The sequence below is a fragment of the Schistocerca cancellata genome, chromosome 3 (genome assembly GCF_023864275.1).
Source record: "Schistocerca cancellata isolate TAMUIC-IGC-003103 chromosome 3, iqSchCanc2.1, whole genome shotgun sequence".
Taxonomy (NCBI): domain Eukaryota; kingdom Metazoa; phylum Arthropoda; class Insecta; order Orthoptera; family Acrididae; genus Schistocerca; species Schistocerca cancellata.
In genome coordinates this window covers 252,648,224-252,664,399 of record NC_064628.1, presented here as the reverse complement: position 1 = coordinate 252,664,399, position 16,176 = coordinate 252,648,224, and the positions used below count along the sequence as shown (strand labels likewise).

At 40.2% G+C, this 16,176-nt stretch overlaps 2 protein-coding genes across 2 annotated transcripts in view; one reads left to right on the top strand and one right to left on the bottom strand.

The window, feature by feature from the left end:
* Nucleotides 1–465, bottom strand: part of LOC126174895 (ER degradation-enhancing alpha-mannosidase-like protein 2) — a 92,771-nt gene extending 92,306 nt beyond the window's left edge. The window contains exon 1 of the mRNA XM_049921318.1: nt 48–465. Coding sequence (XP_049777275.1) covers nt 48–163 — 116 coding nt within the window. The 5' untranslated portion in view covers nt 164–465. The remainder of the gene's footprint in view (nt 1–47) is intronic.
* Nucleotides 466–565: 100 nt separating this feature from the next.
* LOC126174896 (translation initiation factor eIF-2B subunit epsilon) overlaps nt 566–16,176 on the top strand; it is a 102,007-nt gene continuing 86,396 nt past the window's right edge. Inside the window, exons 1-4 of the mRNA XM_049921319.1 lie at nt 566–893; nt 977–1,101; nt 1,662–1,847; nt 1,929–2,103. Coding sequence (XP_049777276.1) covers nt 771–893; nt 977–1,101; nt 1,662–1,847; nt 1,929–2,103 — 609 coding nt within the window. The 5' untranslated portion in view covers nt 566–770. The remainder of the gene's footprint in view (nt 894–976; nt 1,102–1,661; nt 1,848–1,928; nt 2,104–16,176) is intronic.

The window sequence follows — 16,176 nt, the reverse complement described above, 5'->3', positions numbered from 1 at the left end:
TAGATTAAAACACTACTTTTAAAACTTTAATGTTTGCAATCACTAACCGTAGAACCTCCAAATCCTTTTTCTCATATTTCCTCAAGGAAACTACACTATCCGCAGTTAGTAATATTGTGAAGCATAAATATATGCCACACACAATGTACTTCACATGTGGCATTTTAACAGTATTGGAGATATTACTGTCCAAACAACCAACACATGTCTCACACGTTAGCACACACAGCTGTAAAGCAATATTTTACTGTACAAGGTAGTTAGGAACAACAATCAAGCTACATTGTAATTCAGTAAGTATTGCGAACGCAAATTCAATTGTTTCTATAATAGCTGTGCATGGTTTCTGCTAATTGTGTAGAACCACGTATCTCTTTAGCACAGTGTGACACTCGATGTAAATCACAGGTATATATTGTTTAATATGATCTGACTTTATGTTTTCCTACACGTACTGTACCGCTAAATAACAACTGACATATGAAGTTGGTGCACATTGCAGTTCGAGTCGATCTTTGGGGTCGACTGTCGTATGTTACGCTTCCTTTACTGTAAACATTAAGACGGACACACAGTGTTGACCGGTTGGGCGTGCTGTGGATGTGTGTGTTGTTTCTGTTGTATGTAGAAAACACCGTTAAGGTTGTTAAAGCGTGCGTTCATGTTATTGTTGCATACTAATTAATGAATGCTGTATAATGAAACTGTGATAATACTTGTACTACCAGGAAGGTAGGACTTCTATGTAGAGAAAACACTTTTATGCAAGCATGTCACAGAAGGGCCAGAAAAAGCCTTCAGAGGCATTGAAAAAGGAGGATATACTGCAGGCAGTGTTAATAACGGATGATTTCAGTGCAGCTTTTGAACCGATAACATTTTACAAACCAGCCGTAAGTGTTACCATATGGACTAACATTAATGTAAATTGACATCTTTTGACGAATTAAAATAATGTTTAACCGTTTCTGTTTAGTCACTCCTTCCATTGGTAAATACAACCCTCCTGGATTACACATTGGAGTTCTTAGCACTTGGTGGCGTTCAAGAAGTGATAGTTTTCTGTTGTTCTCATACAGATGAAATAAAAAACCATATAAAGTAAGTAAAAGTTTTGTAATAGTTTTTAAATAATCTCACTGGAGAGGGAACAGCCTACAGATCTGCCAACATAGATGATGGGTGTCAACACCATTCACTGTAAAATGATATGCTGCAGAGAAAACAATTACATGCACCAAGGTAAAGTGGATCGTCTGGTCCACCCTCGTCTAGTCAGTCCCCATTTCCCCAAGCTTCCTTGACCCTCTGTTCAAACACGCCTAATTCCAAGGAATCACGAGGGAGCAGCAACTTGTAAATAAAAGAGGGTCAACCCAAGCATCGAGAAATTTTGCCTGAAGACGATGAATGTGGCACTGGCCTAGTGTATGTCATGGCATTTCAACACTGTCACCCTGCCTTTTCATTGAGTGTAGGGCTTCCCAATGTAGGGATGGATACAGAAATCGCTGCAAAGCATTTCCATAATAGTTTGTTGTAGTATTTCAAAATTGAATTTCAGCTGAAAGTAATTTTACATTTATGCTCGATATTTGACTGTCACTTATACATAGCGAATAAAAAATGTATTATGCTTCTTATTGATTACACTGTTGCAGGAAAAGCAAGTGGAATGACAGCCTGTCTCCCATAACTATATCAGTTATAATATCTGAAGGATGTAGATCACTGGGGGATGCAATGAGAGACTTGGATGCAAAAGGAGTAATAAGAAGTGACTTCATTCTCCTTTTTGGTACCACTGTGGCCAATCTCCATTTTCAACAAGCTCTGGAAATACATAGGTACAGTATATCTTACAGTTCTAATGTCATTAGGTATCTCCTTCAAAAAACAAAAAATTAAAGTAGGAAAATGTTGCTTAGGAAGTTTCAGAAGCAAGACAAAGGAGCAGTTATGACATTATTGTATAAAGAAGCCGGGCCAAAGCACAAGTCTCGCTCACGAGAAGATGAAACGGTAATTGCTGTTGACCACACTACCAGCAGAATAGTATTCCACCAGAAGGTGGGACAGTTAAAAAGGATCAACTTCCCATTGGTAAGAACATGAAAGGCTCATATCCTCAACTTTTATTAAGTTTACAAGGTATCTGATCTTTTATTAATATATGTGTTCTACAGCTGACAAGTATTGCAATATTGGTTTAACAAAGTCACACTGAAAAGATATGATCAAGTTAGGCATTACAGTTTTCAGTGGCTAGAGTGTATTATTGGTTCATCCTCTCCCCCTTCCTCCAGTCCCTGAAATCTTGGGTGTGGCAGTTCAAACTCATTGATTCATTCTGTAATTTCCTCCACGACCTGAAAGTGGCTTGTTGTGCTAGGGAGACAAGTATGCATAAGGCAATCTTGTACCTAGAGCCACACATGTTTTGGGGGGGAAATGTAGAGACATTAGTATTTTGTTACTCAGTTGGTTACAAGCTCTGTAAAGAATTAGACAATCCATATTTGGAGGGAACTTGGCAACCCTTAAGAGAGGTGAAGGACTTTTCATGTTTTCTGTCTTCAGCACTTTTTGTGAGGTAAACACTATCAATTTTTACATTGTGTACCACACAACTTAGAATTTAATTATTAAGTGTTCATAAATTGTAGTTTTAGGTTGTCTAAGAATTTGAGGTTATTCCAAACATATTTGCATATTATTGTAAACATCTCTAATGTGTGAACCGTATAGCAGTGGTTGGTGCTGAAGAGAGCATAAGGGCATTGGTCACTGCCAGTCATCAACATGTATGATCTGCAGTTTAGTAGATGCTGCCGCTTCCGTGTCGTGAGGCCTTGTGTATTGGTGCCCTGGGAGTGGCATGGCATTCTGGGAGCCACTCCAGTTTGACCAGCTTCTGCATGACAACAGCTGCTTTGATCATTGCCTCTGTTCCATAACATTTCTGCTTGACACACAAATGTGGGCACTTCCATAAAATCAGCTGGCAGCAGCTAAATTTGAACACCTCCTACACCAGGTGTTATTTTCGATTAGCAGAGTGTCAATGTGACGTCTGGTGTGTGTTAGACAGCTCTGTGCTGATGTGACCTGGCTTCAAATCACTGTCACAGCATCAACATCTGAGCTCTCAGGCACTTTGCTGCCTTCATCAAACTGTGACATGGGGGTCCAGCCATTCGCGTCTGTTGAGGTACCAATGTAGGACCCCTTCACACTGAGTCACTGGGGCAGAACACTGTCTGACATATTCACAGTGGCCTGGCCACGCAAAACTGGTATGCTATGGGCTGGGTAATGCAAGCCTCCCCTTGCCACAGTAGCCGTAGTGGAGGCGCATCCTCAGTACTCTCACATATGGTGGTGGGTTGGAGATGCCGGGCCCGTGTATTTGCCTTGCTCGCCATAAATACCAGCAGCTTAGATGTCCAATGATGGTAAACAAACAGTAATGAACAAGTTCTTGTATCTATGAACTGTCCTCTCGTGCTGCACCTGCATCCATCTTCTGCAGAGTTTCGCCACTCACACCCAGCCACCCTAGAAACCCCATTATAATTGATGTCAGATGTGTGTCTTCTCCTCCTACCCCATTGTAATTAGTGTTACAAGGACTGCAGAATATGTCACAGGGTAACAACCTTTAGACAGCAATCACTTCCATGGTTCTATAGTAGAAACATCCTACACAGCAGTATGTTTAAGGTTTTTTTTTTTTTTTCATTTTGTGTGTGTGGGGTGAGAGGGGGACCTGTATGGTTGTTGTTTTTTTTTTTCCATTTTGTGTGTGTGGGGTGAGAGGGGGACCTGTATGGTTGTTTTGCTTGTCTTTCTTTGTGCTTTTTATGTTATTTTGGTACACTGCATACTTGTGTTGCTATTAAGTAGCCAGTATGGATAAACAAGTTTTGGCTTAAGATGCAGTTCCCCAAGTAGCTCAGTCCCAAACAGAACTAGGATGACTAAAAAAGAAAGGAAAACAGGGAATGGTCACATCCTTGAGCACCTATCCTTGACACTTAAACTGCTTTGTTGCTCACCCCATTTACCAGGAAATTGGGGTAAGATATGTTTGTGTTTTTTGACTGTTTAGGTACGGCTTTCAGGTTGGGAAATTGGAGTAATGAGCAGTTGGAGATGTGAGGGCATGTGTGATATGCCATGAAAAATTAAGAGAAGCAAGGTCATTTGGAGACTTGAGGGAAGGATTAGTAGGGAAATATAGGAGGAAAAATACATCGAGATACTACCTTGAGCAGCTGAAGGGGAAGTTCTGGAAACATGAGGAATTGGTAGAAAGTTTTGTGGACTGCATTCACAAAATTAATATCTATACATGTGAGCTCACTGAGGATGATAGTGCGAATAAGGCCATATTATAGAAGAAGAAAAAAGATTATGTGATGTGTTTTTACCGGATGTGCTGCCAGAAATGTTATGTAAGGTTTGTAGGGAATTACAAAGACTCTAAATGAGGCAGTAGAGACCGCAATAGCTCTTCCTGAAATTGATGTGGTCACCAAACAGTGGGAAAATAAAGTATTATTTAATACAGATATCAAATGTTTTAGATGTGGTCGTATTGATCATATAAAGACTAATTTCAGGGAACAGCAGTGTTGGGTATGTAAATGTTTTGGTCATTCTGAATGGAATTGTATGAACAAAAGTTTTCAGAGGCAGAGGAGATGGTTACAAGTCAGGCCTTGTACCCTACCATTAACTGGTGCAGGGGCAATGTGTCCATTTCACAGTGCAGTGTAATGCTAAACACCGGTCACTTCTGTGAAGAATCAGCAGCAGACTTTTTTCTGACTGGTTAACGCAAAAGAAAAGTTGGGAAAATTCTTATTAGATATGGTATCTCAGGTGTCTGTGGCACGTAGGAATATACTTTGTAAAGTATAACAAAGTCTGCCACACTGGAGATGAAGCAGTGTTGTTGGGGAGCATTATGAGCGCGTAAATATCATAGGATTCTGAATGGGGGGGGGGGGGAGTAACTTCCAGGTTATGTAGGTGTTTTCCCTGTGGTTGGCAGTGGCTACAAAGTTATATTTAGTTTATATTTCCTGGTTGTGCATCATGCCAAAAGCAGCATATACTAGATCTAGATGGAACACTATTTCATCTTGGTTTTATGACCGGAAAACCATTACTGTCACAAGGGTCATCCCCAAGGCCAGGAGCAACCACCTAAACTGCAACAATGGCACAGGGTGTCATACCGAAAGACAATGGTAGATTAATCTGGCAACAGAAAATCCAGGATGGAATGTAACAATATGAGAGATGGAAAGTTGCTACTCGCCATATAGTGGAGATGCTGAGTCGCGATAGGCACAATAAAGAGATTCACCCAATCATAGCTTTCAGCCATTAAGGCCTTTGTCAGCAGTAGACACACATACACGCATGCACACACACACACACACACACACACACACACACATCTGCAGTCTCAGAGAGCTGAAACTACACTATGAGCAGCAGCACCAGCGTATGATGGGAGTGGCTGCTGGGTGGGGGTAAGGAGGAGGCTGGGGTGGGGAGGGGGAGGGATAGTATGGTGGGAGTGGCAGATAGTGAAGCGTTGCAGTTTAGACGGAGGGCAGAAGAGAAGGTGCGGAGGGAGAAGGGGGTAAGTAGCGGAAAGGAAAGAAATAAAAATAAGAATAAATTAAAAGACTGGGTGTGCCGGTGAAATGACGGTTGTGTAGTGCTGGAATGGGAACAGGGAGGGGGCTGGATGGGTGAGAGCAGTGACTAACAAAGCTTGAGGCCAGGAGGGTTAACGGGAACATAGGGTGCATTGCAGGGAAAGTTCCCACCTACACAATTCAGAAAAGCTGGTGTTGGTGGGCAGGATCCTTATGGCACAGGATGTGAAGCAGTCATTGAGATGAGGGGTATCATGTTTGGCAGTGTGTTCAGCTACAGGGTGGTCCACTTGTTTTTTCTCCACAGTTGGTCGGTGGCCGTTCACGCGGACAGACAGCTTGTTGGTTGTCATGCCTACATAGAATGCAGCACAGTGGTTGCAGCTTAGCTTGTAAATCACATGACTGGTTTCACAGGCAGCCCTGCCTTTGATGGGGTAGCTGATGTTAGGGACCGGACTGGAGTAGGTGGTGGTAGGAGGATGTATGGGACAGGTCTTGCATCTAGGTCTATTACAGGGGTGTGAGCCATGAGGTAAGGGATTGGGAGCAGGGGTTGTGCAAGGAATCTACGAGTATATTGTGTACGTTCGGTGGATGGTGGAATACCACGGGGATAATCACACGGTGTGTGAGTATCCCAGTCTGTTGAATGACTTGTTACATCCTGCGTTTGCACTTCAAACCAGGCTTGTTGTATTGCTCAATGAGTGACACAATATTCACATTTATGTGAGGAGCATTCTAAGTGATGTCTCTGATGTCATCCTCAATTGAATAGCTGAGGTTACTCTGCAACCTTGCTCAGGGCACCCCAAATAACCACTACACCATCTCCTTTACCAAGCTCTTTCTCCTGAGAGCCTATATCGCAGGTGACATTGCTGAGCCTTGAAATTGCTCTTAAAAACTAGTTACTGTGTATTCATCTCCTCAGGACATCTGTACAAGTTCAGACAATCCCCTCCCATGACTACTCCTTAGCAGAAGGACTATCTTGGTCTTTTTAACCCCCTGATTGCTACTAACTTTACCTTGCATTTTTTCCTACATTTGTCCATTTTGAAGATTTTTTAAAATTGCAATTATGCAGATTCTGTGACTTTATTTAATGAAAGTGACTGACTTATGATACTGGCTTCAAAACCAAAGATGGTGGTACCACCTGTCAGCTTTTACTCATGATGCCATCAAGATGGTAGACACCATTATTTCAAACTTACAGAATATGGCAACTGGGTCATCACTCATTACACATGCGGACAGATTCAAATTATATGAAAAATATGTAATTGCAAAAATAATATGAAACTAGCTGGAGAACTGTGGGAATTTGGGGTTCAGGGCAAGGACAAACTAAATATACGACAGTCTTAATAATGTAAAAATACCAAAACAAATACTAACACAAAAATCACGCAAACAAAATCCTCAGGGGGGTGGGGGAGGGAGGCAGAACTGGTATCGGAAATTTCACTTCACGTATGTATCTGAAGGAAGAACATGGTACAACAAAACCTAAACTTAATTAATATTGAAAACCTAACCTCATCAATGTAGGTAAAACAAACTTCATGCTACCTACAATCACAATACATAATAATAAGTCAGTGTCATAACTGCTTCACTACTTCATTCAGTAAGTATCTATTGTATAATGTTTCTTGATTTACACACAGTTTGTTTCAGGTACCTTGTACTATAAAATATAGTTCTACTCTTCACTGCGGTAAGCACTAAGGATACCTGCTGATACCTCCTGGACTGTGAAGATGCTGCTGTGCCCCTTGCACCAAGCCCAGACCCATTCCCATCACTTTCAATGCTCCTCAGCCCATCTTAAATGCTAAGTCAGAAGGCATTACTATCATCTCTTTTACATCTTGACCCATGATTTCTTGTCAAAGTGGAAAACCATGATTATGTATTGAAATGTTGCAAGGTGTTATAATTATTCCCTTTCATTACTATCCACTACTCAAAGTAACCTCTATTGTGTAGTGGGCATTATTTGTGAAGAACATTTTAGATACCTTATTAAATAAGTGTATTTTAGTAATATTTTTCATTTCATTTGACCAATTTATTGTACAATTTTGTCACCTGATACAAAATGCTTTTTTGAGAGTTTTGTTTGTTTTCCCTGCATAAATGCATTCCAAACTGTGTTGTTCCACGAGTATGCATAGAAATGTTAGTGAATTATATAATAATGTTTTCCCTGATAGGTGCAACAAATTAGTAGATATATTCACTTGATGCAGTAAGGATGCTCAGCTTTTTTAACTAGCTTTGTACAGTGAACCCAACCACTACTTCCAGTTATTCTTCATACAATCCTCTTCTGCAGTTTAAAAAGTGTGACCATGTATTGCACCTGCGATCCCCAGGAAAGAATCTTATAGCTTAGAACTGAATCTACATATTCGTAGTGTGTTACCATGAGACATTTGACTGTTGTAAACTTATGCTAGCACCCTAAAAGTAGAATTTGCTGAAGACATTTTTTTGCTATTATCTTTGTGTGTTCATTCCATGTTAGCTGACAATCAATGTCCACCCCTAAAAATTTTGTTTGTTACCCTATGAATAGATTTATTATGTATGCTTAATGCAACAGAGTTGTTTCCCTTTGTTTTTCTGAAATGCATACTACTTTTTTCTTTATGTTTAACATCAATTTATTGCATACTGCCCAGTCTTAAATATCCTTGAGGGTTTTATTTACTTTCTGTAACAGGATTTCTGGTATTTTATCAGTAACTATGATGTTACTGTCATCAGCAAAGAGAACTTTTTCTCTACGTTTTACACTGTCTGGAAAATCTTTGATATATATTAAGAACAGAGTTGGACACAATACATTACACTGAGGAACACTTATATTTTTCTTGTCTGACAGTCTTCTTCATTAAAATTTTACCATTTGCAGACGTGTGAACAGTATTCACCTTTTGCACCCTGTTCTCCAAATAATACTGGAACCATTCATTCACTATTCCTCTCACACTAAATGCTGCATTTTCTTCCTAACTTAAAGCTGTGTTGTGGGAAACATCATCATCATGCTTGGTGTGCAAGTCATTGAGGGTACTACATGTGTTTTAGGAAGATATTTCTGTAGCTTTCCCATGATACCATAGAAATAATCCTTTACAAAATTTGCTAATTCCTCAGGACTTTCTATTATGCTACCCTCTTTTTGGATTTTTGGGGTGTTATACTTGTGTCTACCTTTTCCAGTTTCTTGTTTTATAACAGCCCATACTACTTTATTTTATTTTCTGCATTATGCATTATTTTGTCATTAAATTATTTATTTATTTATTTATTTATTTATTTTTTTTTGCAGCAAGCAGTGCCCTCCTGTATATTTTTATACTTATTATAGTACTCTAGAAACTCCAAAGAACTAAAAAAGTGTCTACGATGACCTTTTAATACCTGCAGTTATCCATCTGTTTTCTCTAGCTGCTGCATTGGGAATGGTTACTTTTGGAAATACATACTCAACAATCAAAGTCGGATGACACATAATTTCAGCAGTCTAGTGATAGCAAAAAGAATATGTCATCAACACCATCTCTTGCATGACCAATCTAGGCTTCTCAAACCAAGAAGCACTGTGGATAGAACACCATATGATCCTCCACAGACAACACCTCTTATACTGGCACCTGCTCTGAGATTCAGCAACTTTGGTTAGTCTCAAACATTCCCCAGAAATTTAACACTCCAGTACTCAGCAATTAAACCGAATAACTGTAGGAATTTAATTGCTGTCATCACGTCATCCCCCATTGCCACATGCATGAAGTCAATTGTCATACCTGCAAGTCACAAAAAATGAAACATAAAATTAAATTTCCTGCCATAAAGAATATACTCCACTAATAATTCCAAACCTGAAAATGAAACTATCATTCATAACTGTCAACATCAAAATAACGCACTAACAAATCATGACAAACTCTTCCAATATTATTCTCAGAAACAGCACTCAAGAAATCCAAACTGAGCGAGGTGGCGCAGTGGTTAGCACACTGGACTCGCATTCGGGAGGACGACGGTTCAATCCCGTCTCCGGCCATCCTGATTTAGGTTTTCCGTGATTTCCCTAAATCGCTTCAGGCAAATGCCGGGATGGTTCCTTTGAAAGGGCACGTCCGATTTCATTCCCCATCCTTCCCTCACCCGAGCTTGCGCTCCGTCTCTAATGACCTCGTTGTCGACGGGACATTAAACACCAATCTCCTCCTCCTCAAGAAATCCAATGAATCACAAACAATTTAGAAACATCTACATCTACATATTCATCTACATTGATACTCTGCAAGCCACCATACAGTGCGTGGCAGGGGGTACCCTATACCACTACTGGGCACTTCCTTTCCTGTTCCACTCACAAATAAAGCAAGGGAAAAATGACTGTCTGTATGTATGCCTTTGTATGAGTCCTAGTTTCTCAAATCTTATCTTATGCGCAATGTTGGCAGCGTAAAATCATTCCACAGTCAGCTTCAAATGGCGGTTTTCTAAATTATCACAGTAGTGTTTTTCAAAAAGGACATAGCCTTCCCTCTAGAGATTCCCATTTTAATTCACAAAGCATCTCCTTATGACATACATGTTGTTGGAACCTAACGGTAACAAATCTAGGACTCCGCCTTGGGATTCTTTCGATGTCTGCCTTGAATCTGACCTGGTATGCATCCCAAACGCTTGAGCAGTACTCAAGAATAGGTTGCACCAGTGTCTAAAAGCAGTCTCCTTTGCAGGTGAACCACTCTGTCCTAAAATTATTCAAATAAAATGAAGTTGAGCATTTGCCTTCCCTACCACAGTTCTCACATGCTCATTCCATTTCATATCATTTTGCAATGCTACACACAGATATTTAAACGACTTGACCGTGTCAAGCAGGACACTAGTAATACTGCAATCAAACATTACAAGTTTGTTCTTTCCACTCATCCGCACTCATTCACATCTATCCACATTTAGAGCTAGCTGCCATTCATCACACCAACTAGAAATTTTGACTAAGTCATCTTGTATCTTCTTACAGTCACTCAATTTTGACACCTTACCATACACCACAGCATCATCAGCAAACAATCGCAGATTGCTTCCCATCCTGTCCATCAAATCATTTATGTGTATAGGAAACAACAGCACTCCTGAGAATATCCTTGTCTCTGATGAACATTAACCATCAAGGACAACGTACTGGGTTCTATTACTTAAGAAGCCTCCGAGACACTCGCTTATCCATGAACTCATTCCATATGCTGTTACCTTTGATAACAGCCTGCTATGGGTCAGCATTTCAAATACTTCCCAGAAATCTAGAAATGTGGAATCTGTCTGTTGCCCTTCGTCTATAGTTCGCAGTATATCATTGCTCTAATCTTGCAGGTCCTTTCTTTTACCCTTCTTATATACTGGAATCACCTGTTCTTTTTTCCAGTCCCTTGGGCAAAGCTGGGTGAGAGGCATCCATCCAGACCTGGTGATATATTTGCTTTCAAATCTTTCAGTTGTTTCTCTATATTAGGGATGCTTATTACCATTTCATACATACGGAAGTCCGTCTGATGGTCAAATGATGGTATATTTGTATGATTCTTCAGGGTGATTGACTTCTTGAACATGTAATTTAAAACTTTGGCCTATGTTTTGTTATCTTCAACTGTCACACTAGACTGGTCAACAAGTGACAGGATGGAAGCATGGAAGCCTTAGACCCACTTAGCAATTTTACATAGGTCCAGAATTTTCTTGGGTTCTCTGCCAGATCTTTTCCTAAGGTATGACGGTGCTAATAGCTGTATGCTTCTTGCATAGATCTTTCCACGGACACACAAATCTCTATTAACTTTTGCTTGTCATCATTCTCACACTCTCTTATGAACCAAGAATGCAACAGCCTCTGCTTCTTGAGCATTTTCCAAATCTCATTATTAAACCATGGTGGGTCTTATCCGTCCTTAATCCACTCACTAGGCCCATAATAATCCAGACCATGATTCACAACCTGCTTAAACTTTGCCCATAATTTCTATATGTCCATCTCACTGGAACTAAGTGAGATGCTAGCAACTGCTTAACTGTTCTTTCTAACCGTAACACTTTCCTAGCCTTCCTACATGATTTATTAGCTTTTGCAACCATATTTATTATAATGACATTATGATCACTGTTCCTCGTTTCCATACTGACATTGTCAATAAGCTCTGGCCTATTTGTAGCTCCAAGACCTAAGATATTTCCTTAGTGTGTGGGCTGCCAAGGTAGTTGCTCAAGACAGTTTTCAGAAAACCTGTTCAAAAGTATTTAGCATGACTGTCTTGTCTGTGCCCCCCACAGTGAATCCATAGACATCCAAGTTAATACTCGTAGGTTAAAATTGCCTCCAAGTAGAAATGCATAATATGCATATTTCTGAACTACTGACCGTAAACTTTCTTCGAGTGACTCTCGAACTGTCACAGCTGAGTCAGGTTGGTGTTAAAGACATTCATCAATTAACTTATTTTCACGTATATCTGGTATATATGACCAGATAACTTCACTCTCAAACTCATCTTGGACCTCAATGAACACATGACATCTAATTTGTCTTTCCGGTATGCATTCCATGACTCGCTAAATAACTCAGGGCTTTCCACCTTAGGTTTCGGCCAGATCTCAGTCCTGAGAATAATTTGAGTGTGAGAGCTTTCCTGGAAGGCTGTAAATTTTGACATTTTGCTGATATAATTTTGATAGTTGATGTGCCTTTGCTTTGAACGCCATCTGACTTCCATTGCTGCGTATCAACTGGCAAGTGTTCATCAGAACACCTCAAACTACTGCCTTGCCCAAAAAAGTCTAATGTTCACTCCACAAGTACTCTGTTATCTGAGTAGCTGCTTCCTTTGTTTAGTGCACCTCTGACCTATGAAGGGAGTCTACAAAATCCCATACAACAACACAGGTATAGAAATCTGTTGCCAGGGTCATCACAGAGTCAACAAAGCCTTTGGTTGGGACCCTCCACTCAGCTCCAAACCAAAGGATCCCGATCAACCGTGGGAACAATGCTGCAAATTGTGAACGCTACTTGCACCCCTCACAAGGTCAGCAGACTTCACCATCTCTGTCAGTCACCGGTACGAACTGAGGATGCCTTAGGACCCAAGCAACAGGTGTCGTTAGTGCTAACGTGCGCCACAACTTGCAAACGACCGCACCCTGCATGCTCGATAGCCGCAGGCAAGGCCGCCTCCACATCTCAGATGAGGCCTGCTGGCAGACACACTGAGTGAACATTGGCTTTCTTTCCAGACCTGAACGCTGTCTGTCTAAGGGGCTCCGTAACACACCTAACGTTGGAGCTCCCAATAATTAGTAAACCCCTCTCCCGTATACCTGCTCGGACCCTGCTGAAGAAGTGGCACCTGTCCACTCTCAGGGTGCATGAGTGAGACCAGGCAGCTACTCTCCACAATGGCCCTGTGCCTCAAGAGACACGAATGCAGTTACACCTACCCACATTAAAGGCCACCGTCGCCGGTCGTTGTGGCTGAGCGATTCTAGGCACTTCAGTCCAGAACCGCGCAGCTGCTACGGTCGCAGGTTTGAATCCTGCCTCGAGTATGGATGTATGTGATGTCCTTAGGTTAGTTAGGATTAAGTAGTTCTAAGTCTAGGGGACTGATGACCTCAGATGTTAAGTCCCATAGTGCTCAGAGCCATTTGAACTGTTTGAAAGGCCACTGTCGCGCATTCCAACGTACCCATTGCAAGCACAATCCATTTCAAACACACCACGCTACTGTGATGTCATACAACATAGAACATCATGGGTCAAAGCAGGTGGGTGATACCGCAAATGTTGCTTGACCCAAACCAGTAGATACTTACACAAAAGAAACCTGGGTATGTGTGTATTAGTGTATTAGCTACTTGTTAAGTTACCAAATATTTCCCACAAAACATGATGTTTGTTGTGTGATTTAATTGCCATGCACTATTGTTGAGACTAAGATCAAGTTAAGTTGCATTAACTGCACAATTTTGAAGAAAAGAAATGTTTTATTCAAATATTGAAATGAAACCAGTTCCTTCGGATGGAGCCTTTATAGGATCAGTTTGTTGTTCATGCGTCTGTCCGTCTGTTTGTCCAACAGTTATGACCCCTTTTTCTCAATAACTGGTCGATGTATCAAGTTGAAATTTATGTCACATGCTAAGGTCTGCTTGGCGATGTAAAAATTTTAAGCTTCTGAGTCAGTGCAGTCAAAAGATACAGGCATTCTTTGATACTGGCAAATTCACTCATCAAAACCTGTAGGGTACTTCCTGCTTACCTAGAATCATGAAATTTGGCAAGATGCAAGGTTTCATAGGACATGTAAAAAACCTGGAAATTGTTAATTTGTAGTTATGTCACATAAAAATTTTATTTTGCTATTGCAAACTTGCACTGCATTTATAATCCAACAAAAATCTCAGGAACTCTTGTAGGAATTTTGTTGTGCTTTTTGGTGATAGAAAGAAAGATTCACGAGGAAGGTTTGTGTATATAATTTACAAATATTTCATGCAAAAATCGAGCAATGGAAAAGCCAGGATGGAATATAACAATATTATGAAAAGGAAAGATGCTACTCACCATATAGCGGAGATGCTGAGCCACAGATAGATGCTACAGAGAGACTGTCACAAACAAGCTTTTGGCCAGTAAGACCTTCGTCAAATGACACACACACAACACACACACACACACACACACACACACACACACACACACACAGCTTCAGTTGCCAGAGACTGCAATCATATGTGTGTTAGCTGCATTTGTTTGTGTGTGTGTGTGTTTGTGTGTGCGTGTGCGTGTGTGCGTGCGTGCGTGTGTGGTCTATTTTTGACAAAGGCCTTACTGGCCGAAAGCTTATTTGTGACAGTTTCTTGTTGTGCCTATCTGCGACTTAGCATCTCTGTTATATGGTGAGTAGCAACTTTACTTTTCATAATAAAAATATTTCATGCTAATTGATTGAGGTATGATGAAGTGAAGTCCCCCGCCTCTGAGAAAACAATGCCTTTACCATCTAGCAGTGCAAGCCACCACACAGTGTATGACAGAGGGAACATTGTAATGTTACTAATCATTTCCTTTCCTGTTCCACTCACAAATAGAGTAAGGGAAAAAAAACAACTCGGTACGCCTCTATGCAGGTCCTAATTTATCTTATCGTACATTTGTGGTCCTTATGCAAAATGTTTGTGGTGGCAGTAGGATCGTTCTACAGTAAGTTTCAAATGCCAATTCTCTAAATTTTCCTCAATAGTGTTCCTCGAAAAGAACATCTTCCCTTGAGGGATTCCCATCTGTATTGCAGAAGCACCGCCATAATACTTGCTTGTTGATTGAACTTACCAGTAACAAATCTAGCAGTCCACTTTTGAATTGCTTCAATGTCTTCCTTTAATCCAAACTGGTGGGGATGCCAGACACTAGAGCAGTAACCGGGAATGGGTCGCACTAGTGTTCTGTACGCAGTCTCCTTTACAGATGAACTGCACTTTTATAAAACTCTCCCAATAATCCTGAGTCAACCATTTTCATCAGCACTACAGTCAATACATGCATGTTGCATTTCATATTGGTTTGAAACGTTCACCTAGATATTTAATCGGTCTGACTGTGTCAAGTAGGCATAATACCGACCACCAATCGCACAAAGACAGCACTAGCATTGTAGATCCTTTAAAGCAAAATAATACTGATAGTTGATGCAGGATTGCACTTGCATTATTTGTGAAAGCTCCTGAAATCCCATGAAATATCCATTGAAGCATTCCACTGAACAATTAAACATTCATGTAACAACAATGTTGGTGAACATCTTGTACTTCTGAAGACAACACTGATATGTCATGATTACTTATGTCTTGTCTGTCTCCTTTCAAGTGAAATGAAACAATTTACAGCATTCTTACATTATCTCATTTCTACCCTGAAAGCCACCTTGAATTTTGTGACAGATGTTATTTCTGGCACCACTATAATTTCCGCCCTTTCCCATCTGATTTCCAGTTGGTATACAGGAAGAACAACAATCAGTAAACTTCTGTATGAGCCTTGATTTCTCTAATTTTCTCATTGCAGTAATTTTAGAATATAATAGAACAAAGTCATATGACATTTATACACAAACATTTGATTGAAATGTGGTGACTCATCAATGAATAATTTTACACCTACATAGCTATACAGCAAAAAAAAAAAAAAAAAAAAAAAAAAGAGACATTGAAGGAAAGCATATGCATGCACCCAGAAGCGCATTACAGCATAAAAAGATAAATACATGTTACATTTCTTCCTGTTTCTTAAAATGTTCCACCGTGGTTGAAATTTTTCCTTGTGAATTATTTTTCATGTTTCTATCCGTTGTTTATAAATTTGGACACACATAAAAAGAACACATACCTCCATAAAAATGGAACA